Raw genomic sequence first — 27,333 nt, 5'->3', positions numbered from 1 at the left:
CTAAATGTATTCAAAGGCAGTAACTGCATGGTAACAACATTAATCATATTCCATCGAAAGAGTCTATTATTTCAGAGGATATACTGAAACCCAATTTGAACCTAGAAGACAGCAGAATTTAAAAATCTCCCTGATTTGATAGAGCCAAATACTTCACAAAAATTCATAGTAATATAATATAAAAATATAATGACTAAAATTATAAATATTTTAAAAGAACTTCCAATGAAATACTATTTCAATATAAAATGGAAATAAATTTATTATACTAATATCCATTAAGTAATTTTCATGTTGATTTAGTCACCTGAAATGCAGACTAGTTTAGAAGTGCATAATATTTAAAAATAAACTATTCCTGATTTAAAATTCCTAGTAATTTCTTCTTTTTGTGTTTTTATTTATTAGGTGATTTAAAAATTTTGGCACTTTGGTTACCCTTTTAAATAAAGCCAATTATAGGAATTTAAGTTATATAAGATGTTCAACTTAAACAAATGAGTGTTCTAAAACAAAGCATATTCTCTTGGCAAAAAAGTATGCTTATACAGCCATACTGTTATTTGCCACTAAAGACTCTGTCTTATAATTTTCTATTTATCCATCTTCTAAAAACTATAAGAAACGTAACACAGACTATGTTAGTGCATAGACTCCTAAGTGCTCAGCCTAGTGCACAGAACAGTCAGATGCTCAAAGAAGTTTGTACAATAAATGGATGAATGAATAGCTTATATAGATTCAGGAAGCTATAAAATTTTTCCATACAGTGAAAACACCAACATTACTGAAGTTGAGATGAGTAATTCTTTACAACTGTTCACCATGTTTTCAGTACAGAAGATAATTGATTTTAATAATTCAATAATTACATTGTGGTTTAGAAATGCTCAAAAGCAATTATATATATATATTATATATATATATATCAAATTATATCAAATATAAGAAATTGAGTTAAAACAATTTTTAAAATTTAAGATACTAGCAACTATATTACTATTACCTATTTTAATTTTTTATTCAGCAACCTATATTTCAGCAAATATCTACTGAATACTCACTCATCTCGCTAAGCAACCATGCTCAGAACTGCCTAAAATAAATTTCTATTAGTATTTTTAAAGCAAACGTCAAGACTTAGTCTGACTTTTAACTTTCTAGACACATTGTTCCTTCTCGCCATTCCCTTTCTGAATTAAAGAAATAATATGACTCAAAAAATGAGTCATATTAAATGTATATTTAACCATCTTTCCATCAAAGAAGATACTTGATTCCTTTTAAAGAAACTCTTAACAAGAGAAAGAATCATGATGGCTACCAATTATGTACTAATTATGTATGCTGAACATTGCGTTCAGCACTGGACATGGATTATCTCTTTTAATCTTCACAAGAACCCTAAGAGGTAGATACTATTATTATTATTATCATCCTCATTATTCACATGAGAAACCTGAGGCTGAGAGGTCAGATTACTTGTTCAATCAAGGTCACACAGCTTAACAGGCCTGATTTAAATTCAGATCTACTTGTCTCTGAATTATGCTCTAATAGTAACACTAAATCATGTAACCTTAACTAAAATTTATTAAGATAAAATTAATCACTGGAAACACATTAAAGCTTAGACTTTCAAAATAGTATAATGAGAAATTATAGCATGTTTGTCTAAGTTAAGCTTTAATTGGTGTCTTACTGAACTCCTGAATCCTCTAATCTGGGATAATTCTGGTCTCCCTCCCATGTAAGTGGTGCAAATCTATGGTTGTTTAAGTAAAACATGAAAAAAATAGAAATTTAAGAGCCAAGCTCATCCTACAAACGCAGAGAAATGAGAACTCAAAATAAAAGTGTATTTATTCATTATAGGAACTGGACTTTAGTTTTTCACTGAAAGTTAAATAATTTTTTTAAAAGACCAAGTAAAACGAAAAATTAATCAAAATTTATACTTCTAATACATATACTTTTCTACTTCAATAAAAAGCATGATAAAAACTTGGCTTAATTATTCACTTTTGCAACAGATGCCTTTTTTTCTAGCTTAGCATTTGAATAACTAGTTACACGGCCACACAGCACACACAGTGTGTTTTATTATTTTGCACATGATAAAAAGGATTGCGCTAATTCTTGCACATAAGCTTTAATATACCAGGCATAAGACTATTCTTTTTGTTCAGTTTAATAAACAGTTACTGCTTGCACATTTTCAAGCTTTCTTCCTTTCCTTGAACACTGTTTGTAATAGATGTTTACCTGGAAAAGATGCTAGTTGGGGATGGGCGGCTAAGGCTGTGGGTGTACCAAGTGTCCCCAAACCACCAAATTCTGAATGCCCTGAGCTGGCTGAATGTAGACCAAAGACTGGGTGGCTGACCATTGGGAAGGCACTCGACACTGTGGACAGGTTAAACGGTTGATCCCCAGCTGCTCTGAATAAATGTCCTGGGAGGGAAAAAAACACACTTAAAGTTGTATTATAAAAACAGATGAGATTTATCTGATTTCAGCATTCATAGTGTGTTAAAATTTATAGTTTATCTATTGAATTTCTATTATACCTTTTTTCTTTTGCATTTCTGTTCTTCAAACCCTACAGAATAAGATGTTTCTAGAAACACGAATACACTCTAAAAATAAGTCAAATGAATGACATAATTTTATTTATAATTTTGAGATTGAGAGTGATGCTTTAAGTAAGTAATTTTCATAAATTATAAAGTTTGACCTGCAAAAGTGAGGCAAACTTTCTGCCAATACATGTACATTACTATTTTATCAGGAACTTTTACTTATAAGAAGGAAGATAAAAAAACATCCTATTAATACAAAGTTGAAAATTAACAAAATAAATCCAGAATCCATCACAAAGTCATTACGCAAATTGTCATATACTATAGGCAAACAGTTCCTAGTTTCCACGTGCTAGAATTGAAGCTATGGTCTCTATCCAACATCTTTAGGTAAGGAGAGTTGATGCCAAAAAGGATTATATTTCTAGCCTGATAAAGCAATACATCCAAGAGCATAAGTATTTAATAAATAAACTTACTAATTTATTTCTAAATGCATTCGAGGGTAGTGATCAATACAAAAATCATTTTTAAACACTGTGATAGTAAGTTCATATTCAATTCAAACGTGATTTTTTTCAATCTCTACATTTACTCTAAAGAGAATCTAGTACTAAGTGTCATAACCTGAGGTTGCAGTGTTAAACAATCAAAAACACAATGTATTTTTCATTTTTTGCAGGGATTTGGCAGAAGATTTATTAATACTTGGAAATCTTCTTTTTACTTCCAGGAAATAATTAAGTTTCCTGATTTGATAGTATGAAAGCAGAATATAAAACTCACACTCTAGGCTACCATAATTTACTGTGTGAAAACTATTATGCTCTGTGTCAAAAAAAATATAAGGCTTCCTTATCAAGCTGTTTACATCAGACCTGGCTATACATTGCAATATAGTTTGAATAAAATATGTCTGAAGTAAATTAAAAAATGCAACTTAAAAATAAGTATACTTTTCGTTATGATTTAGTTATCAACAAAATCTCTTCTCTTTGCTTTTTTATTCTCTGAAAACTAAGAGGAAGTCATCAAAGAGATCAGAGTGTACTATCATTGACTGATATAAGCCCTAAATTCTTCATTGAAATAACACTGTATTTTCATTGAAGTAGTAAGATTTAAATAGATGATTATATCAAGTATATCTTACATTAATCAGCCTTCAAGGTAAAAAAGTTTTGATTGAAAGTTGAGGTCCTACTATTACAAAGCAGTTAGTAGATCTTATAGGGAAGACACTCAGTCTTTACAAGCAAGGCCCACAAATAAAACTGTGAGGGAGGAGGGCAGGGAAGGACACAAACTTGGATATATTTTCTTAGTCAGTCAATCTTAGTTTCTGTTTATCAAAGCCTAAACAGAAAATCTGTGAATTTGGTACTTTTTATGTAATCAGAATTCTAGACTGCCATAAGCACTAAAATTAAGCCAAAACAAAACAGAGTCTGCTAATAGAAAAAAGGGAAATTACTCAAATATCACTTTTTTTTTTTTTTTTTAAGTATCACTATTTTTAAGAGTATTGCTATTTTGGTATCACAAAGATTATATAAATTTTTGGGTGGGTGGGCAATAGAATTCTCAAAGACCCAGCTAATCTCTCTAAAAAAAATGAGCCTATATATAATATTAAGAACCATTATTTATTTTCACATGTGATTGCCTATAAAATCCCTGATTCTCACTAATCAATTCAACTTCTGAAATCACACGTCTTTAATCAACTGCTTATTTATAAGCATACTGTGGTCAGTTACATTTTCCTCTATATTAGTTTTCTTGATAAACAAGATGAACTGAACATTCAGTTTGTAGATTTTAGAATCACTTTTAACTTATATTTTACAAAATAATAATTCTTAAATTGTATTTGTCAATTATATATATGTATTAATAGCAGTGATTTAATACAAAAAGTTTCATGAGGTAAACTCAAAACTATACAATATATTATAAAAACTCAGAACAGATTGAAATTATAAAGGAGCAGAAACTGATAGAAATATTTCTACAATAGAAGTTAATTGTTAGCAGGCAGATTCTTGGATGTATAGTCAGAACATTAATTTTCTTATTGTGAAGAAATAAATGAGCTTAAACCTTGGAGTCTCATGAACCAAAAGCACGAGTAATGCAGTTGTCACTCTTGAAGCAATAATTAAGAATCAATTTTACACAGTTTGATAATAAAAAGGCTCTTTTTTTAAAAAATGTATTTAGTTTTTAATTGAAGGTTAACTGCTTTACAGAATTGTGCTGGTTTCTGTCAAATATCAACATGAGTCATTCTTTTTCTAACTCTAGAAAAGTGTGATAGCTAGAAAGAGCTGAATATAAGATTCCAACAAAATATGAGCTTTACTCACTGTAGATTCAAATGGGAAAAAAAGTAGTTTGTACACAGAGTTATATCTATGCTTGATAAAATTATGAAGAGGCTACCTTACTCTATTTTCTTATTCCTTTTTAGAAAACTCCTGGTGAACATAATTAAAGCATAGAAAGTATTCATGTGACAATGGAATCTATAGGACCTACTTATTACTTGTTGAAAAGGTTCACTTTTGAATATAGTGAAGATCAGGCCCACATTATACTGATTATAGTGATACTATGCATTATTAAGAACACACATTAAGAGACTTTCTTTGCTATACATGGATAAAGTTATACCACTGAAGGGAAATAAGTTCACACTACATTTAATAATCTTTACTAAATTTTGCCTATATAGCAATATAGAAGTCAGTGATAAGAACAAGTATATCTTTCTCATTAAATGGCTTTGTAATTCTATATATATTAATAATTTAAATATATTTTTTCCACACTTTTTATAAAAACAGCTACTAATTTCACGTAAAAACCTTCCAGAATTATTCTGTTCTTTATTCAAAAGTTTCTAGTAATTCAGACATTTCATGAACATATTTAAGTTCACGAACATATTTAAGTTCATATTAAGTATAGGTGCTATGCTTAGTAGTTAGCATACAGGATAAATAAGACATAATCCTGAGCCTTAAGGAACTCAATGATTTGAACATAATTTAGGTAGTGTAAGACTTCTTCACACCACAATGTATAAAATAAGTTAGTTAATATTATAATATTATGAACTGGTATTGTCACATACAGAAATAAGTAACAGATCCCAAATACCTAAACAATATCTTGTACAGAGTAGATATATAATAGGTATCTGCTGAATGAATCGATTTATTACTCATTAATAACAGAAGGTGCACATGCATGGGACTAATTCCAAAGACCAGGAAGCTGTCTTGAATTTTCATTTAAACTTGCAAGGATCCTTCTTACTAGTTTCCTTTTGTCTTACACTTAAGCAACCTCCAGTCCTAATTTTTTTTAATTACCACTTGGCCTTTTATTTCTCCTTGATTTCATTTAGGCCACATGCTAGATTCTATCACACAAAGCTCTACCACTCCAAGATCTTAAAGTCTTAAATTTTACTAACCACGGTTTCCACATTTCCATTTCCATATCTCTCAGCATGCCTTTTGGCCTCTCTCGGTCTTCTACCACTTAACCCCATCTATCTCCTTCCCTCTCAATCCCACCTCACCATCACTCCTCATTAACCTTGAAAGAAAATTCTTATACTTGTATGTCTACTTCCTCCTCAGTTCTCAGAATCTTTAATACCTTGCCAAGTCTAAGTCTCCCTCCCATTTTGTCTGTAAAGGAACTTAAGTTTTCCTAACCACTAGATTCCAATAACCTTTGCTCGTCTCATTCTTAACCTGACTCTCTAAATCTGGCATATGATTGTCTCTTCCTTATTAAACCCATTTTCACCCTTAAGATCCAGGTCATGGAACTATTTTAATATTCTTCTTAACTCTGTTTTTCAATAGTACTACTGTGTGCCTTATTGGATTTTCTTTTGTAAATATAAGTAAGATTCCTAAAGATTTTGTCCAGCCATCTCCTTCTTCCACTTTTATGCTTTCATCCTCAGTCATTTTATGTACTTCCATTAGTTTAACTATCACTTCTATACACATGAATTCTAAACTAGGATTTTAGTTCCTTGAGAGCAAAAACTGAATCTCGATCATCTCAATAATCTGCAATACTTGGCATACTCTGAAATACAAGTACTTAGTAAATGTTTTCCATTATTATATTTTTGGTCACATTAATTCTATAAACCCTCCATGCTTATATAACATGCTCTTTGACTTCTTTTGCCTTTAATAATCTTAACTATCCTTTCATAATAATTTCAAGAAAATATATTCCAAGAAGTATCCCTGAATCTCCCAGATATGTTTTGGACCCTCTTTGAACATTCATGATTATTCACAATCTTTTATCATACCATCGCTAAGGTATAAGGTTATAAAGGAATGAGCCATTTCTTAATCATTTTTACTCTCTACAAAACACTGCAGAAAAACAAACTGCTAACAGTTGCAGGGACAATACTTTATAATACCTGCTGTGGATAACTCTAAAAATGGTAGTTTTCAATTCTCTGTTTCTCTCTTCCTTTAAAAAGCTGGAATAACCAGAAGTCATTCTTTAAGAGATTAAAATATACCTCACTTTCCCCCTCTGTTTCAATTATAAAAAGCATTCACAATGTTATTAAAAGCTCTTTGGGTACTTAGAAGCTGATTTAATGACATCTATGCTGTGGCTTTAGTCTTCTTATACAGCAGGGGGTGCTGTTTAGATTACACCCTTGGTTTCATTGCCAGGTTTCATAGCTCAGTTGGTAAAGAAGCTGCCTGCAATGCAGGAGATCCCTGTTCAGTTCCTGGGTGGGGAAGATCCTCTGGAGAAGGGATAGGCTACCCACTCCAGTATTCTTGGGCTTCCCTTGTGGTTCAGCTGGTGAAGAATACGCTGGCAATGCGGGAGACCTGGGTTCAATCCCTGGGTTGGGAAGATACTCTGGAGAAGGGAAAGGCTACCCACTCCAGTATTCTGGCCTGGGGAATTCCATGGACTGTATAGTCCATGGGGTCATAAAGAGTCGGATGATTTTCACTTTCACTTTTTCATTGTCAGGACAATGTCCTTAACCTTCTCCAACTGTCTTGAAATACCAAGCTACTGTTCACAAGATTTCTAATCATAGACTGGAGAAGGCTAAGTGAACTCTATAACTACATGTTTTAAAAAGTATATTCTGTATTAACAACAAAAAAAAACAGAGCATCCTCCAAAAGAAAGAAAATTCAACACAAGTCAAACTGACTCTTTTAAATTTATGAGTACAAAATAAAATTATTTGAATATTAGAATGCTTTACTTTTGGAGAAGTAATTTTTCTACATTAATAAACCTATAATCAGAAGATCCTCCCAAATAAAAACCTGGCATGACTACTCAAAAAAAAAAAAAAAACCTCAAATTTTGCTCAGAGAACACAATTGAAAACTGATAAATTACATCATAAAATGAAAATAGTTTTAGACGACCATAATTACTCTTTTTTACAGATATTAACATTCAAGCATAGTTTCAATATTATGACTGCAACTTTTTTTGGTTTCCATTTTAACTGATAAGTAAAAATGTGAACTTACTGCATAATGAGAATTAATATACAGCTCTAATGCCTACATTGTTTACATTATAATAAGCTGACTACTTTTTAGCACAGTTTTACAGATTTTACTAGCCAATCTATCTATAAGTGATTAAAGCAGTTACAGAAATGCCAGTGTCTCAGGAACAGTGCATGTTAACTGCAAGTGCCTTTATTAATATCAAATGAACTTCACCTAACAATACAGTAAGGGCTTTTCGCCCGACAGGAACAAAATTACATAAATACCATACTAATGTCTTGAACCTATACTATGAGTGGACAAAATCTCCTACCAATCAGGAGAGTTTAGATAACAAATTAAAACAAAATGATTATAAGGATTAAAAGTATGCTTAAAGCACCTAATCTTTTTTAAAAAATCAAGGAGACCATTTATTATGACAGAATTCCACATATGCTGCTTTTTGTGTGCTACAAATATCTTTGTCATTGCTACACAAACTTGTTGCAACATGTATTCTCTTATCTCTAGTTCTTTAACCTGTTAGCACATTTTACAGCATTGCAAAATCAGTGTCTAGTATGCAACCTTCGAAATATGTTTGTCAAAAATGGTAGCACAAATAAAGGTTACAAGAGTACTTAAACACTAGTAATTGAATGCAATAAAGTGAAATTACTGTAAATTAAATAAATGCTCAAATTATTTGCCCACATATTAAAATTACTAAACATATTAATGTTTAAATATTCTGAAACTCACAGTGTACAAATTCTGCTAACTTGAAATTCGATTAAAGAACAAACAGAAAGAATTTTATAGTTAATGGTGACAAGACATTCCCCCACCAATAATTTTCATTTTATTCCTTTATTCTTACAACTTTTTCAGTAGTTAACCTTTATATTTTAACATTAAAAAAGCATGGTATGGAAATAAAGTCTTTCTTTTTATTTTTAAGTATTTGTTTTGAGATTGTTTTAGACTCACAAGAGTTGCATAAAACAGTAGAGGGTTCCAACTTCCCCTTAACATTTTATATGATGAAAACTAATTTTCAAAGCCAAGAAATTGACCCTGATTAATTAATTAATTTATTCAGATCTCATCAGTTTTTCCAGTAGTGTCCTTTTTCTGTGTTAAGATCCAATCCAGGATCTCACGTTGCACTTAGCTTCTGTGTCTCCCTAATTTTCTCTAATTTGTGACAGTTTCTCAGTCTTGTCTTTCATGACCTTGATACGTTAGAGTACTAGTCAGGTGTTTTGTAGATGGATCTCAGTGTGGGTTTGTTTGATGTTTTCTCATGATTAGAAGAGGTTAAACATGATTGGGAAGAGTACCCAATGTTTCCTTCTCAACACAACTGGGGTCTATGATGTTGCTATGTGGTACTGGTAACATTAACTTTGACCACTTGATTACGTTGGTATCCGCCAGGATTTAATATAAAGTTACTAATTTCCTTTCAAACAGCCTTTTTATTAGAAAAAAAATCATTAAAAGTCTAGGTAGCCTTGGGAACAAAAGCTACTACTCTATATAACACTGAAGCTGGTGAACAAGCTTTTGATTCAGTTCACTCAATGATGTATCAATCCCCAGGCAAATAACTATTCTTAAAAGACAAGAGTAACTGCTCCTCTGGGAAAAAAGTTATTTTTTGTTAGATCTAATGAAAGAATTTAAAGTTCACAGATTAGAATACTAAAATTATACTATATTTATATATCCCTATATTCAACTATAGATGCAGTTCATTTTTATAATGAATTATAAAAAATGTGAAAACAAACTTAATTCTAAAATCTTATTTTACTTGTGCTTCAATAAATAAGTCAGTTTTCCCATAATAAACAAAAATTACTAAAAGCAGCTTTGAAAAACACATTTCTTTCATTGCTACACTAATTGGTTGCAACATACCTTTAAACTCCTGTCTCTAGTCCTTTAAACTAGAAGCATATTTTACAGCATTGCAAAATCAGCTTCTAGTATATAACCAGCAAAGTACAGCTAATCATCAAAAACAGTAGTTCATTCAATAGAGGTCATATATTAATTTGCTACGGCAGCCATACAAATTACCCACAAACTGAGTGGCTTAGAACAACAGAAATTTATTGTCTCAGTTCTGGAGGCTACAAAATTCCAAGTAAGGTGTGGGCAAGGCCATGCCCCTGAAGATGCTAATGAAGACTATGTTTCATTATTCTCTCCTAAATTTGGAAACCTCAGGCATATTTCCTATGTCTCCAGATGGGCTTCTTTCTGTATACATCTATGTCTAATCTTCCCCTTTAATAAAGACACGGGTAATTTTGGTTTAGGGCAATGCAAGCAAGCATTGATGCACTTGAATGCACTCCACTAAGGTGGATTTAATATTTTGAAAACAAGGTGATTTGTTCTACTGGCTTACTGAACACTTTACTGTTACTTTTTTGCACTGAACTTTGCATATTTCTGGGAAGAGGTGAATTTGTCCAAAAAAATTCCATAGTTCATGCGAAAAACAGTTGTCTGTAGTATTGATGTAATGTCACTTTCTCATATGATCATGCTTTAAAGGAATATCTTGGTTAAATATATATTGGTTAGATGTGTAAATGCTCCTATCATTAGCACACATTAAATGATTTTATACATAGTTTCCAGGGGTGGGTTAAGAGTGGCTTGTGAAGCAACTGGAAGAGAATGGTGACACAGAGATTAACTAGGGAAGACTTGGTGATAAGGGTCTCTCAAAAAGACAGCAAGGGAGAGACTGTGTAACAGTTACTGTTATAGATTAATGGCATGGAAAAGTATTTTCTAGAATTATGAATTAATTAACAGCCTAGAATTCTTTTTTTTTCATACTTATGAACTATATAATGAAGGACCGCAATGCATTTTGCATAGCTTTCAGTTCTTTAAAATTGCTGCTTTCTAAAATTCTCTTGCTTTCACATCTTGTTGGGGAACCCAACTACTGATCAGTAGCGTTTTACCCAAGAAATAGAAATTGTTGGACATTTCTGAATTTTTCCATATTGCTTTTTTTCTTGTTATATTTATACTTGATTTTTGAAGGATTGCTTATGCTTGTGTCACTGCAAGCAATCAGTACCCAGTCATTGTGTAACACATAATGATACAACAAAGCCTGAGTTTTTACCAACTGTAAACCCCTAGAGTTAGATGTCTCCCTCCTAATCCATTCATCTATACCATGGCCTTTTCTCTTTACATTCAGCAGATTCATAAGGTTATTTGCCATTAGTGATTTCACTTTCTTACAGTATGAAATGATGAAGGTTGATAAAAGGAGAGATTACATTAAAAAAAAGAAATAATAAAGAACAGAAAGGCAAAGCTCTAACTTATTTCTCTGTGAGAGTCTCAGGTCTCAAGTGTTTTCCTGTTTTGGCTCTTCAAATCCAGCCTAAGCTAAAATGAAGAGGTATGGTAGATGCTGTTACAAATATGCACAGTTCCCAAAGACCCCAGTAGGGTAAAGACCAAAAGGAAGCAAAACTAAAAGAAGATAAAACAGGAGAGCTGGGTTCCATCCCTGGTTTGGGAAGATCCCCTGTAGAAGGGAATGGCATCCCACTCCAGTATTCTTGCCTAGAGAATCCCACGGACAGAGAGAGCCTGGTGGGTTACAGTCCATGGTGTCGCAAAGAGTTGGACACGACTGAGCGACTCTCACTCACTCACTAAGGACCCAATTTCCAAAGACATCACATTCTGAAGAACAGGGGATTAGGATTTCAATATATCTTTTTTGAGAGGAAAGAAACAATTATATCCATAACCTTGGGTTCATTTTTAAAGTTACTTAATTGATTGGAAAGTATGGCCTTTCTTTACTAATTTACTGCTAAAATTCTAATTAAAAGTCCAAAGTTCTAGCCATAAAAGTTATGTAAAATATATTTCAAAAACACCTGGTGCCTTGTGACAAACCCTTCATTAAATAAATCTACTGAAAGGGAAAAAAAAGCTAGATAGTGAACATTCCAGGGTCTTTATTTGTGACTAACAGATGTCTAGAATATAGACAACTAAAAAAGAAAATTGTTATAATAGTTCATATAAGTACTCAAAGAGACTGAAATGAAAATCTGGCTTAATCCCCAAACCCTCAAGAACAGGTCTATCTCATTCTCTTGATGGTTCTCTACTGACAGTAAACATAAGCTCCACCTTTTAAATAAGAATTTTTAATTAACAGTTTTATTTATTCAATGCCTCTTCAGTAAGGTCAACTCATGTTTTAAGATTCTTTACCCTGAGGCTTATAACGCTCATCTCCAACTAAACTCTGCAGTTATTTGGTATTATCAGAGTAGAGCATGCTGCTGCGGCTGCTGCTTAGTCACTTGGTCGTGTCTGACTGTTTGCAACCCCAGGGACTGTAGCCCACCAGGCTCCTCTGTCCTTGGGGATTCTCCAGGCAAGAATGCTGGAGTGGGTTGCCATTTCTTTCTCCAGGGGATCTTCCTGACCCGAGTAGAGCATAATATAGCCTAGAAAACATTAGAGTAAATTTATCATCTAATTTACAAATCCTATTTCTGCAATTTCATCTCTCCTTCCTTCTCTTTCTTCAACAATTGCTTCTTAAGCACATATTTTGTGCCTGGCACTGACTGGACACACACTGACTAGAGAACACTGTATGGTCCCTGCCTTTTAAATGTAGGAGGGACAAACAAGTAAAACACCACCAAATCGATGATTGTAAACCGTGAAGGGACAAACAAGTAAAACACCACCAAATCTATGATTGTAAACCGTGAAGAGTACTATGGAGGAAATTACTAGGGTAAAAACAGATAACAGAAATTACCCAGACACTATGAACTAATTAATGTTTCAGGATATGTAACCTGAGACAAAGCATGAGAATCAGCTTATGTAATTCCTCTAAGACAAAGAGAGAACATGTTTGAGACCTTGTACAGTTCCTCTAAGACAAAGAGAGAACATGTTTGAGACCTCAAGTTGGGATTCGATGGTGGAGGATGTATTAGTTATTAATAAATTGAAAAGTACAAAACAGTCAACTCAAAATGCCTAAGTGAAAAGGTAAATGTATTAATTCACATAATATAAAAGCATTTGGGAGTTGCTTTAGATAAAGAAGACTGGTTCAAAGTTTACTAGGATTTAATTTCTCTTTCCTCTTTTGGCTCTATTTCCTCAGATAGGCCCTCCCTTTTAGGTTTATGGACAAAAAGGTTATACTTCCTCACAAGTACCAATAAAAATCCTACAGTGGAATCTCTTTGCCTTTGATTAGTCTCATGTGCCTTCCTTAACCAATCATTTAACCATCATTATATGGGAAATATGATGTTTGGATTAGCTAGATTGTGTCACATATGCCATCCCAGGAGTCTAAGATAAAAAGTTTTTTTTAAAAAGAAAGCGATTCATTTTGAGGGTGACAACTTCAGGTAATGAGGGGGTAATAGTGAATTGGTCACACAAATCACCCACAGAAAATGATTACAAAAATTTGATTGAAAACAACAAAAATAAGATACTGAAAAGCAGAGAAAAGCTCGGAGAAATTTTAATCTGGAAAAAATGGTAAAAAGAAGGGGTAAGAAGTATGCCTTTGTTGCCCATAATGCTGTCTAAACTTCACAGCTTTAACTACAGAAAACAGTAGAAGATGAAACAACAGGCTTATCAACCAAAGGTGCCAGAGGTCAGACTCCAGGCTAAGAAAACATCAGGAAACCAGGAAATTTAAAGGGGAAATCTTGGCAATGATCACACCACAGAAAGAATGAGACTCAAATTCAGAGCTTAAACTTTCCAAATGTCTAACTACAAGTACTGTGTACCAGGCACCACAAAATAGCAAGCAGAGAATGTAGAGGAAGACAAGAGCTCCACACAGCAGATATGTTCAGTTTGATGTATTTCTTAATTGAGTGCATACCTTCACCATGATTAGCTTAGACAGCAGAAAGCCTGAGGTGTCAGAGAGCAGAGTCCAAAGCTGGCAGAGCAGCTGGAAATCACGGGCTAATCTTACAAGCAAGGAAACCACAAGAGAAAGAGATGTATCTCTGCCAAGTACATGGCTGACCCAACAGTTCTCACAGGCACAGAGGAGACCCACCAGGGCCAGTCTGAAAAAGTGACAGTGGGAAGCCAAAACACAGAGCACAGATTATCATTAGTACATTTTTTAACTACAATAAAACTAAAATGGACATCACTTTAAAATTGTAAATGTCAAATTACTGACTTTTAAACATCAGTGAAAGAAGAATTCACAAAGGAAAATAGAAAATAATTTTACTAGAATGATAATGAAATGAAAATACATCAAAATTTGAGGGATGAAGCTATAGTTGGAAAGGGAAAGTTTTAGCATTAAGTGCATATATGAGAAAATGAGAAAAATCTAACATAAATAATCTAAGTTTTCCCTTTAAGAAATTAGAAGAAAAAAGGAGGAAATCACACACATTTGAAAAACAAGGAAATAAAAGGTAAAAAAACAATGAAACATAAAACAGAATGTTGAAAAAAAAAATCAATGAAACCAAAATCTAGTGTCAAAAACATTGATAAAGTTGATAAAGCTCTAAAGGAAAAAAGGTTCAAATCATCAGTATCAATAATAAAAGAGAAGATATCACTACAAATCCTACAGAGTCAAGGATAACGTACTATTTGGAACAACTCTGCACCTATAATACAACTTAGATGATACGGGCAAAATGTGAAAGACATCAACTACCAAAGGTCACCCACAAAGAAAATGATAAATCTGAATAGTTTTATACTTCTATTTTTAAAGGTGAACTCCTAGGAATTCCCTGGTGGTCCAGGAGTTAGGGCTCTATGCTCTCACTGCTGAGGGTCAGGGTTCAGCTCTTGGTTGAACTAAAAAAAAAAAAAAAAATCCCACAAGTTGTACAGTTTGGCCAAAAAAAAAGTTGAACTCCTGATTTAATATCTTCTGATAACAACACTGGGCTTTCCAGGTGGCTCAGTGGTAAAGAATACACCTGCCAATGCAGGAGATGCAGGAGACAGGTTCAATCCTCGGGTCGGGAAGATCCCCTAGAAGAGAACATGGCAGCCCATTCTAATATTCTTGCCTGGAAAAATCACATGGACAGAGGGGTCTGGCGGGCTACAGTCCACGGGGTTGCAAAGAGTCCTACATGACTGACCAACCGAGCACACACACACTCAACATTAAACCAAACAAACAATAACAATCTTCCAAGCCTAAATGACTTCAGAGTGGATTCTACCAAACTTTTAGGGAAGAAATGCTATCAATTTGATACAAATTCTTCCCTAAAAAAGGTTTTCAAGAAGCAAAGACTGGTCAATTGTGTCAATTCTTCCCAAGGGTTTAGTGAGATAAGGACAGAAAAATGGCACTGCTGTGGACTGACATACACATAAAAGATGAGGAAAAAGGGAAAACACATACAGCTATATATTTTGAGAATTTTGGTTATAAAGGGAGGCAGAAAACAGAGTCACAGCCAGAAGAGTGTTTGGGTGAAAGAAGGAAGAGTTTTTGATATGTATTACTTTTTAAGATGGGAGATATTAAGTGAAGACTTTTATACTAATGGATATGATAATAGAGATAAATTAATGATACTGTATAGGAGGATTGGCATCCTTGAAAAGTTTTCTTGAAATTTTTTTAAAGGAATTGATGTGTTTATTATTGTGACAGTTAAGAGCCAACATACAGATACCCAGAGGGGAAGGAGGGTAGGATGAATCGAGAGACTGGGATTGACATGTATACACTACTACGTATAAAACAGATAACCAATGAGAACATGCTGTATAGCACACAGACTTGCACTCTTCTCCCAGTTATCCAAGTCACGTCAGGGCTTCTCTCTCCCCTGCTCAAACACTACTATGCCCAAATCCAGTCACTGTATCCCATAACAATCTGCTTACAATATATCTCTGGAATCTTGTTTCTTTCTCCAACTCCAATAATTCCTAATTTTGCCCTTTATTATTTCTCACTGAGATAAATTAAGCACTTTCTCAGACCATCCTGATGCCCATGCTGCTAGAGCTATCATTTTCAAAGCATTAAAATTCTTCTACCTAATCAATTATGAATAAAAATAAAGGTTATAGTTTACTAGGCCCCTACCCTATGTCAGGCATCATCTCATCTATCCTTATAAAATGGTAGCATATTTATTCTATATTTGAGGTAACTGAAGTTTAGAAATGGGTGAGTAATTTATCCAAATTCACATAGCTAATAAGTGGATAAATCAAGATTCAATTTCAGGGCCTTTCAATTGCAAAGTCCTTGCTTTTAATCAATATATCCTTCTGTCTAAACTCCTAAGCATGGTGCGTGAAGTTCTAAATGATCTGACCTTAACCTACTCCCCAGCTTGACCTCCTGTCCCTCTGTTCCACTTAACCATAGCAGATATTGGCTATCCGTTCTCTCCCTATTCCTTACTAATAACCTCTGTTTTCTTCAGGATGGCAATATGCTCAGCTAAAAACTAATCTTCCTGGTCTTCCCGGAAGCTGAGATTACCATTCATATAATTCTGACAAAAGAGATGTTAAGTGGAAATCTCTGGATGGGGTTTCTGGGAAAGCTCTTTAAAAGGAGTCAAAGTAATCAGACATACAACTTTTTCCCTCTTCTACTCCATCCTCTTCCTTCCTGGGAAACAGTACTGTAGGTGGATCAGCCTTCTAACAGCTGTGAGACAGACATTGAGCATCAAAGTCCCATAGGCCAGAAGACAGGATATATTTAATAAAATTAGGAGCAGGTCTGCGATGGTACTGCCCGCCTCAGAACTGTTTACCAAGAGACTAGTACATTTATTTGACCTGTGTTCCTACTCCTAGTTAATTGTTGTTAACTATGTTAATCACTGTTAACATTGCTATTTACTGACACATACCCTACACTGAGGCCTTACTGATCAATTTGCAATTTCCTCAATATACCATGATTTGGCACACTTCTACAGAGGTAGGCCTGCAGTTAAGATACATGTGTAATTCAGTCACTAACTTCAAAAGTAGGCATACTCCAGCTTTAACACATGAAGTTTAAAGTTTCTCTGTTTTATATACTCGACATTTTACAAGTCTTTGTTTGAAGGGTTCTAACTCAAAAAATGGATTGAAATCCACGGATCTATAGCATAGTTTAATCACTGAAATTTCTCAAAGCTCTATGCTTTTTTTTCATTAGGCCAAATGACTATCAATCACAAACAAATCCACTCTGTAAAGTTTAATTTTGGAACTCTGCTTAAATACTATTCTTTCAGCTTTTGTTCAGAAATAAATGGGAAATAATGTTTGAATACCTATAAAACTGGCATATAGGATACTGTGTATTCCACGGTCTTTCATACAAAGGTTCTGGAGGTGTATACCCCAAACCACTCAGGTGAAGAAAAGGTTTGTTTTTCTCTGAGGAACTGATGCATTCACTAGCACTAGCATGTGAGCTACGTAGCCCACTTTTTTTTTTTTTTTTTTTTTTTAGCAGCTAGTTTTTTGTCCAATGTCTGTGGCTTCTTTCAGCTAGCATTTTTATACTTTTTAAAGTCTATCTTTTGATACTTTAGTTAATTGTTTTGTTTATTGTGCCAATGTATTTATTGAAAGCTATCCCAAATTATTGTTTGGAAGTAGGCAAGTTATTTTTTTTTAAATCATACTTTAAAGGGAAAAGAAATATAACTTCTGATATGACCAACAAGACCTACTATATGCAGATAGCCTTAGATTAATCAATCTAAGTTGCAGTGTAATTTTCTATCCAAGTTACAGCAATAAAATTAAAGGTGTGTTGTGAGAGACAGTCCTTCATGGTCCCTGCATGCTATTGCTGGGCATGCCAAGAATGCAAGGTCTTGACCACTCTTTAAAACTGGGCAATTTCTCAGGACTGCAGTGAGCAATCTTGATGGATGAGGTGACATTTCTTTCCAGACAAAGAGTGGGTGTGCTTTTATTTACTACAAAAGCAGTAGGTTGCTAAACTAAGCATTCCTTAGCTGTGACACAAACCCATTAAATGTGTAAAATTCAACTGTCTCTCGGTATTACCCTGTAGGACTTGGGATACCTGGGGAATCAATGCCAACATGACTATTTGCTACGCCATAGTCATAAGATCTCTGACCAAGGAGTCTCAAGTCTTCTGCCAGCATCATAACAGCAATAGGCTAACTTGTAGGTATGTATAATCCCAGACCCTGACAAGATGTTGATTTAAAAGAAATTAGTTGATTATTCCAACTCTGAAAGCATGTTTTAATTAAATCCTTTGTAACTCACAGGAATTCCTATAGACATATCATTAATGAAGATGACAGAGAAAAGCCAATTAAAATAACCATTTAAAACAACATCTTCAAAGGGACCATTAAAGAACTGGTAAGGTACTGACATTTTAAAGATGAAAATTCTGTTTTGTTGTCTCTATACATCAAGAACATGGAGGAAATTCAAATTGTTTAAGGTAAAGAAGGCAGGCCCATTATCACTTTATAATTTTACTTTTAAAAGGAGAGAATTATCAGACATTGAATAGGCCAAAATTAACAGATAAGACAGGAAAATTTGATAAACTGAATTATGGAGGACAACTGGGCATGTTTCCATACATTATAAGGCTCTACTTTAAACATAAACCACAACACTGTGAAAGTTAAAAATAGAAAAAAAAATATTTTCTTAAAAAGTGAAAAAAACTCATGCCGTAGGTACTAAAAGTATACTGTGGGGGAAAAAAAAAAAAAGTATACTGTGTTAATTAATAAGTGATATATCCCAGAATAAATACAGAAATAAATTATAGCTGCATTCAATGCAAGCATCTGCACATAAAAACTCTATAAGATATTCTACTGGCAAATAAATGATAAAAATTAAATCCTTTATAGATGAGGAAATTTCTAACATTATTCAATAACTAAGCATACTCTGCCTTTCTGCAACTCCCAACCACCATTACCAAAAAATAGCATTCAATGTGTGACTACTCAGAATTGTAAGCAATTCAAATGCCACTAATTCAGAAAGCTACATGAGAAATAGCTGATAGCAAAATGTCCAGAAAACTCGAGGCTCTGCACTCAAGGACTGAAAACTTCAACACTGAAAAAAGGACATTTCTCTAGAAACATTATATATTTTAAATATTAATTCACAAGTAAATACAAAGTAAGACAGCAGATTGGAAGAACACAATGAAAGGAGTTGACAACAAAGGAAAGGAGAAGAGTTATAAAAAAAATGAAAGAATAATTACAAAAGTAGAGCTGTATGTTATCATTTAGACAAAGAAACTTAAGGTAAAATGCCAGTTGTGGTATCACGATTTTTGAACACAGCATATCAAAGTCATTCATTATTTTACATATAGCTATCATTTTATACACAAGGGAAATGTGGAAGTTGCTGAATAACCTAGATTGTACAGGGTACAGAACAGGAATTTTTATTCATTTATGTTTCAATGTAATGGTATATTCTTTTAGTTACCTTACAATTACTAAGATGATGTTAGAAAATTGTTCTGATAAAATGACAAAACAAAATCCTTGTCATACCACTGACTGGAAAAAATCAGATAATTCAACAAATATATATTTGACAATTTGTGAAGGTATTATGTCAGCAAACATTCCATATTCATTCACCCAAAATTATAAACTAATTTTGAAAAAGTGAAACATTATTTAGTTCTAAAGCTTACACACATGAAATAATCTATAAGATAATTACATATATAAGATTAAAAATCTTCCTAATGATAAAGGAAAGAGTTGATCAACTTTAGGTTAAAAAAGAAAACAGAGAATGTATTCTATTAAATATCCAAATGTGTTTGGGCAAAAAGTGATTTTGAAGGATAAAAAATATCTTTTACATAAAACTAAAATTGAGGTTATTTTCATTTCTGAAATAAAGTTCCTTTAGCAATATAACCTTTGCTCATGTTTAAGAAAAACCTGTCAAATATCTTTAAATAATTTTCAAAATATTTAAAACTTTAAAAATATTTTTCATCAAATAAATGATATGTTTTAGTACGTATCTTATGAACTAAGGTAGTTGAGGCTTGGTGAAGGTCATTTAAAATACTAGAAGCAAATTTAGGGCAAAGAGGTCCATGGCATTGAGGCCTAATCTTACTATCCAGGTTTCTTTTCTTTTTCTTTACTCTCTCATGAGCCTATTGTTTTAAAAGATTTTTCATGTATTAATTTATTAATTGAAATGGTCCAAGTAAGATATTATAATGAAACTCTTAAAAAGAGCTTCTAAAAATCACAGAAAACATGGAGTAAGCAGTGCTACTCCAGTGTGCTGACAAAATCCAGAAAAAATAGACTAGAAGTTTAACCTAGCAATTGTTCAATAGGCCAAAGGAGGTAAAGAAAACATTTTATTCAAAGTTCAATAAAACACTCTGGATGCAAACTAGTAAAAGGATGGCATGCTAGAGTTAATAAAGAGTATTCACCACATGGGTTGATTGTAGAGCTAAGTGAAGCAGCTCCAGTGGAAAGGCCGCCTTTTGAAACTGATGAAGCCACAGAAGGTATAGAGGATGAAGTTGGTGTAGTAGAGGAGGCTGTTGAGGATGGTAACCGTTCTCCAGACTCCATATCTATGAGAAGCAGGCAAATGTTAATTTTCAGTATTAAATAGTAGAATTATGCAAAAGAATTAAATATATTTAAAATAAGTCAAACTTCAGGAATACCTATTTAAAATATGAAAATAAGTTTAGAAATACATGTTCCTCAGAAAGATAAAATATACAGTAAATAAAAACAATGTAAATTAAAATACCAGTTTACAAGGTAAGCTTAATACTAAGCATAACAAATCTAAAAAACTTGTATTCTTATATAAAAAAATAAGTCATTTAAATACAGTAACTTCATAGAACTATGTGTTGCCAAAATCTTAGGAAAATAAGCATATTAACTTTTCATTCTTCTTAAATCACCTCATAATTTATTCACTTACAGCATAGTACTCCTACTATCTTAATGAATCAAGACAATACGACCAAATTATAGTGAAATGTAACCCTGTCTTCTAAACACAAATAGCAACATACTTCTAGGTGCATCCATGAATCTGATCTGGTAATCCCCAATATTGTGAGTCCTCCCAAAAACAAATACATTTTAGAGTTTATCCTAGAGTCTAGTTTGAACTATGGTCTCAAAATGGCTTTAATATGATCCATTTATAATGACTTGACTTCTGAGCATTTTTATTAACTTGCTTAGATATTTTGGGTACTATTTACATTGATCTTATTATAATAGTTTATGTTGATATCAAAATCTAGAATGGAAATGAATGAAGGAGTCAAAAGTTAAGAACTTATAATTATAAAACAAATATGTGATAGGATTTAATGGACTGCATGGTGACTATTCTTAATAAAATTTTATTGTACATTTGAAAGTTGCTAGGAAAATAGAGGAGAAACAACCTCAGATATGCAGATGATACCACTCTAATGCAGAAAGCAAAGAGGAACTAAAGAGCCTCTTGATGAGAGTGAAGAAGGAGAATGAAAGAGCTGGCTTAAAACTCAGTTTTTAAAAAACTTAGATCATGGCATCCGATCCCATTAGTTCATGGCAAACAGAAATGGAAAAGGTGGAAGCAGTGACAGATTTCTTCTTCTTGGGCTCTAAAATCACTGTGGATGGTGTCGGCAGCCATGAAATCAGAAGGTGACTGATTCTCAGCAGAAAAGCTATGATAAACCTAGACAGTATGTTGAAAAGCAGACATCACTCTGCCAACAAAGGTCCGTATGGTCAAGCTTATGGTCTTCCCAGTGGTCACGTATGGTTGTGAGAGCTGGATTGTAAAGAGGGCAGAATGCCAAAGAATTAATGCCTTTCAACTGTGGTGTTGGAGAAGACACCTGAAAGTCCCCTGGACAGCAAGGAGGTCAAACCAGTCAATCTTAAGGGAAATCAACTCTGAATACTCCTTGGAAGGACTGATGCTGAAGCTAAAGCTGCAGTATTTTGGTCACCAGATGCAAACAGTTGACTCATTGGAAAAGTCCCTGATGATGGGAAAAATTGAGGGCAGAAGGAGAAGAGGGCATCAGTGGACGACATGGCTGGATGGCATTATCAACGCAATGGACATGAACTTGGGCAAACTCCAGGAGATGGTAAGGGATAGGGAGGGGGAGTGCTACAGTCCATGGGGTCGCAAAGCATTGGCCACAACTTGGGCGCCCGAACAACAGCAAGAAGAAAATAGATCTTAAAAGTTCTCATTACAGGGAAAAATGTTTGTAACTATGTGGTAAGGATATTAACTGAACTTACCATGGTGTTCATTTCACACTAATACAAATATTGAATCATTATATGTACACCTGAAACTAATATGATGTTATAGCACTGATATCTTAAAATTTTTAAAAACCTAGAATAGGTTATGGTCATTTTAATACTCTGCATATTCTAATATCACAATTAAGCAAGGAAACTGTGAAGTTCACAGTTGCTTAAATGACTACACATATATAGGAAGAGACAAAAAAATACTATTCACACATTAACCATGAGTAAACTTATTTAAATAATTTAACCATAGAAAGATTTTTGCATGGAATTCTGTAGCCGATTCACATAATTACTACATATTTTCAAAGAAGAACAGTTTGATTTCATTTAAAACTATCATCCAATTAACAGATGAAAAGATGCTCATCATTGCTAATTATTAGAGAGATGGGTATCAAAACTACAATTAGGTACTACCTCACACCAGTCAGAATGGCCATCATTAAAAGTCTGCAAATAACAAATGCTGGAGAGTATGTGGATAAAAGGGAACTTTCCAATATTACGGGTGGAAATGTAAATTAGTGCAGCCTCTATAGAAAATAGTACAGAGGTTATTCATACAACTGAAAACAGAGTTGCCATATGATTCCAGCAATCGCACTCCTGGATGTATATCCAGACAAAACTATAATTTGAAAAGATATGACCACCACTATGTTCAAACTAGCACAAAACCAATAGCCAAGACATGGAAACAACCAAAATGTCTATCAACAGGTGATTGAAGTATTCCACACAATGGAATAAAACTCAGCCATAAAAAGAATGCAATAATTCCATTTGCAGAAACATGGATGGACCTAGAGATTATCATACTAAGTGAAGTAAATCAGAGAAACACAAATATTAGGTGATATCACTAATATGTAGAATCTAAAATATGACATACATGAACATATCTACAAAACACAAACAGACCCACAGACATAAAGAACATTCTTGTGGTTGCCAAGGGTTGGCGGTGAGTGGGGAGGATGAGTTGGAAGTTTGTGATTTGGAGATACAAACTATTATATAAATACACGTACATATACATAATACAAGCCAATACATATATACATATATATTATACATGTATATATAGATGTGTAATGGATAAACAACAAGGTCCTACTGCAAAGCATAAAGAACTATATTCAATATTCTATAATAAACCATAAAGGAAAATAACGTGAAAAAGAAATATACATGTATAACTGAATCACTTTGCTGTATAGCAGAAATTAACACAACATTGCAAATCAAGTATACTTAAATTTAGAAAGGTAAAATAAAACAATGGCCAATTAAAATAATGCAAGATTAATGTTTAAATTATTGAATCCATATGGTATGTATGATTTTTTGAAGATAGATACATAGGGTAAAAGAAATCTCAGGTTGACACAATAGCATCACTAATAGGGCAATTTCAGTAAGTTTTCCAGTCATACACAATTCAAAAACTTCTCTTCATATTCTGACATTGCTGTCAATCACCTCCTTAGAAAATGGTACTGCTATAATTAGTAGGTATCACTATGAACAAGGCTAGTGGAGTGAGTATGATGATGCTGTGAAAGTGCTTCATTCAATATGCCAGCAAATTTGGAAAACTCAGCAGTGACCACAGGACTGGATAAGGTCAGTTTTCATTTCAGTCCCAAAGAAAGACAATGCCAAAGAATGCTCAAACTACTGCATAATTGAATTTATCTCACACACTAGCAAAGTAATGCTCAAAATTCTCCAAGCCAGGTTTCAACAGTACGTGAACTATGGACTTCCAGATGTTCAAGCTAGATTTAGAAAAGGCAGAGGAACCAGAGATCAAATTGCCAACATCCGTTTGATCACCTAAAAAGCAAGAGAGTTCCAGAGAAACATCTACTTCTGCTTCATTAACTCTGCCAAAGTGTTTGACTATGTAGATCACAACAAACTGGAAAATTCTTCAAGAGATGGGAATACCAGACCACCTGACCTGCCTCTTGAGAAACCTGTATGCAGGTCAGGAAGGAACAGTTAGAACTGGACATGGAAAAATTGACTGGTTCCACATTGGGAAAGGAGTACGTCAGGGCTGTATACTGTCACCCTGCTTATTTAACTTATATGCAGAGTACATCATGAGAAATGCTGGGCTGGATGAAGCACAAGCTGGAATCAAGACTGCTGGGAGAAATATCAATAACCTCAGACATGCAGATAACACCACCCTTATGGTAGAAAATGAAGAACTAAAGAGCCTCTTAATGAAAATCAAAGAGGAGAGTGAAAACGTTGGCTTAAAACTCAACATTCAAGAAACTAAGATCATGGCATCTGGCTCCATCACTTCATTGCAAATAGATAGGGAAACAGTGGAAACAGTGGCAGACTTTATTTTTGGGGGCTCCAAAATCACTGCAGATGGTGACTGCAGCCATGAAATTAAAAGACTCTTACTCCTTGGAAGAAAAGTTATGACCAACCTAGACAGCTTATTAAAAAGCAGCAAATGTCTGTCTAGTCAAAGCTATGGTTTTTCCAGTAGTCATGTATGGGTGTGAGATGGACTATAAAGAAAGCTGAGTGCCAAAAATTGATGCTTTTGAATTGTGGTGTTGGAGAAGACTCTTCAAAGTCCCTTGGACTGCAAGGAGATCCAACCAGTCCATCCTGAAGGAGATCAGTCCTGAATGTTCATTGGAAGGACTGATGCTGAAGCTGAAACTCCAATACTTTGGCCACCTGATGTGAAGAGCTGACTTATTTGAAAAGACCCTGATGCTGGGAAAGATTGAAGGCAGGAAGAGAAGGGGATGACAGAGGATGAGATGGTTGCATGGTATCACCAACTCAATGGGCATGAGTTTGAGTAAACTCTGGGAGTTGGTGATGGACAGGGAGGCCTGGCATGCTGCAGTTCAAGGGGTTGCAAAGAGTTGGACACGACTGAGCAACTGAACTGAACTGACTGATAACTAGTAGGCTCATAAAGAATTTTTCTTTCTTTGTCAGCATTCAGTATGGAAAGGCATAGTTGGTTCTGATGGCTACATGGAACTAATGCTTATTAAAAGGCAAGTTTTAGGGCATCAGTTACTAATAAACTTTGAGACATATGGCTGTTTGACAGCAAGGTACATGGTTGATAACTTCCTCTACAAACTATCTTCACCAACAAGTCTCATTTTACTAAGTATATACAAAAATTCATTTATTTAAAAAATATAAAAATATAGAGTTGACTGGAAAAGGCTATTTTAAAAAGTTATAGCTGGCAATCTATTGTCTCAAATAATTCTAAAATGTTCTATTTAAATGTATTATGGAGGCATGTTTTGAAATTTTTAATTGGTGTATAACTGACCTACAATACTATGTGAATTCTAGGTATGTGACACAGTGATTCAATATTTCTATATATTATAAAATGATCACACCATGGTAAATCTAGTTACCACCTGTCATCATACAAAGATATTACAATATTATTGACTATATTCCCCATGCTGCACATTTCATTCTTGTGATTCATTCATTTTGTAACTAGAAGTTTGTAAATGTATTATTTTTAAAAAATAATGAAAGGGTTTTTAAAATTGCCTTTGTACTCCACAGCAAAAGTAATTTGGGACATAAAATAGATAAGCACTTTAGCTGAGTACCTGGCATATAAGAGCTCAATGAATAAAAGTCATTATTTGTCATAGGATAATATCTTATGAGCTCTAGGCATATATCTTTCTGTTGATGTAACTTCACTCAAGACTAAAACAAGGAATACCCAGAAGGCATAATCAGCAAACTCTTACATATTGCTCATTTAGACCACTCTTCCTGAAAATATTTATTAAAATAAAAATATACATATATTAATATTTGAATATCCCAATCCACTTTTGGGACTCTATTCTATAGAATTAAAGAGCAAATAGTTTCTTTGTCATAACACTGTTCAAAAATAAAATTGAAATCTGGTTGTGACAAAGAGTAGAACTAGAGCCAGTAGTATGAGGCTGGGGGCTCTTTTTCAGTTTCAGTAAAAGTGCAAGTTTCTCTTTTATTCCTGTTCATTCAAGTGGGGAAAGTTCTTGTGATCAATTGCTCAGTTGTGCCCAACTCCTTGCAACCCTATTGACCATAGCTCTCCAAGGTCCTCTGTGCATGGGATTCTCCAGGCAAGGATACTGGAGTGGGTTGCCATTTCCTCCTCCAGGGGATCTTCCTGACCCAGGGATCAAACCTGAGTCTCCTACATTGACAGGCGGATTCTTTCACCATTGAGTCACCAGGAAAACCCGGGAAAAATTTATCTCTTTTTTAAACATGCTTATGCAGCCATTTGCCTTAGAAGTTCTATTATATACATTATTCATGTATTATTTTAGTTCAAGTATTTCAATTTTATATATATACTTCTAACCAGTATGATCTCCTAGGTGGCTGAGTTTTCTTCTCATATGTGAAGTACTCTTCTCTTATACAGGCTTAGGGTAAAAGTTTTTTTTCTCATGTTTTAATAGGTATTTGTTAGTTTCAGTAACCCAAAATTTGGTCAACTATCCCACATTTATCTTATAGATATCTTTCTTTTCATTTGAAAGAAATTTAACAAATCCACTCTAGAAGATTTTAAGTTATATGCTTGAATTAACAAGGACAGGCTTTTCAAGTTTTCCTTTTTAAGTTAAATATTATTGAACTCAGATTTTATTTACTATTGTCCCTTGCTGAGCACAAGCAAAACTGGAAAGAATCCTAGCCATCAACTTGAAAGTTAAAGAGGAGGAAGGCAATATCTGTGTGATACTGAATAATCCAAAAAACAATCATTGGCTTGCCAAA

The 27,333-nt window shown here is 33.7% G+C and overlaps 1 protein-coding gene across 21 annotated transcripts in view; it reads right to left on the bottom strand.

Moving 5' to 3' along the window:
- The window catches only part of BAZ2B (bromodomain adjacent to zinc finger domain 2B), a 313,340-nt gene that overhangs the window by 131,749 nt on the left and 154,258 nt on the right, over nucleotides 1–27,333 (bottom strand). For 19 of the 21 annotated variants that reach the window (XM_061135321.1, XM_061135323.1, XM_061135319.1 and 16 more), the window contains 2 exons: nucleotides 20,646–20,792; nucleotides 2,266–2,454 (listed from right to left, as the gene is read on the bottom strand). In XM_061135321.1, the coding sequence (XP_060991304.1) occupies nucleotides 2,266–2,454; nucleotides 20,646–20,790 (334 nt within the window). In that variant the 5' untranslated portion in view covers nucleotides 20,791–20,792. The remainder of the gene's footprint in view (nucleotides 1–2,265; nucleotides 2,455–20,645; nucleotides 20,793–27,333) is intronic. The other 2 variants (XM_061135331.1, XM_061135332.1) reach the window with 1 other exon arrangement.

This window comes from Dama dama, chromosome 33 (assembly GCF_033118175.1).
Source record: "Dama dama isolate Ldn47 chromosome 33, ASM3311817v1, whole genome shotgun sequence".
In the NCBI taxonomy this organism is placed as follows: Eukaryota; Metazoa; Chordata; class Mammalia; order Artiodactyla; family Cervidae; genus Dama; species Dama dama.
The sequence above is the reverse complement of the archived record's forward strand: the minus strand, read 5'-3'. Positions and strand labels throughout refer to the sequence as shown.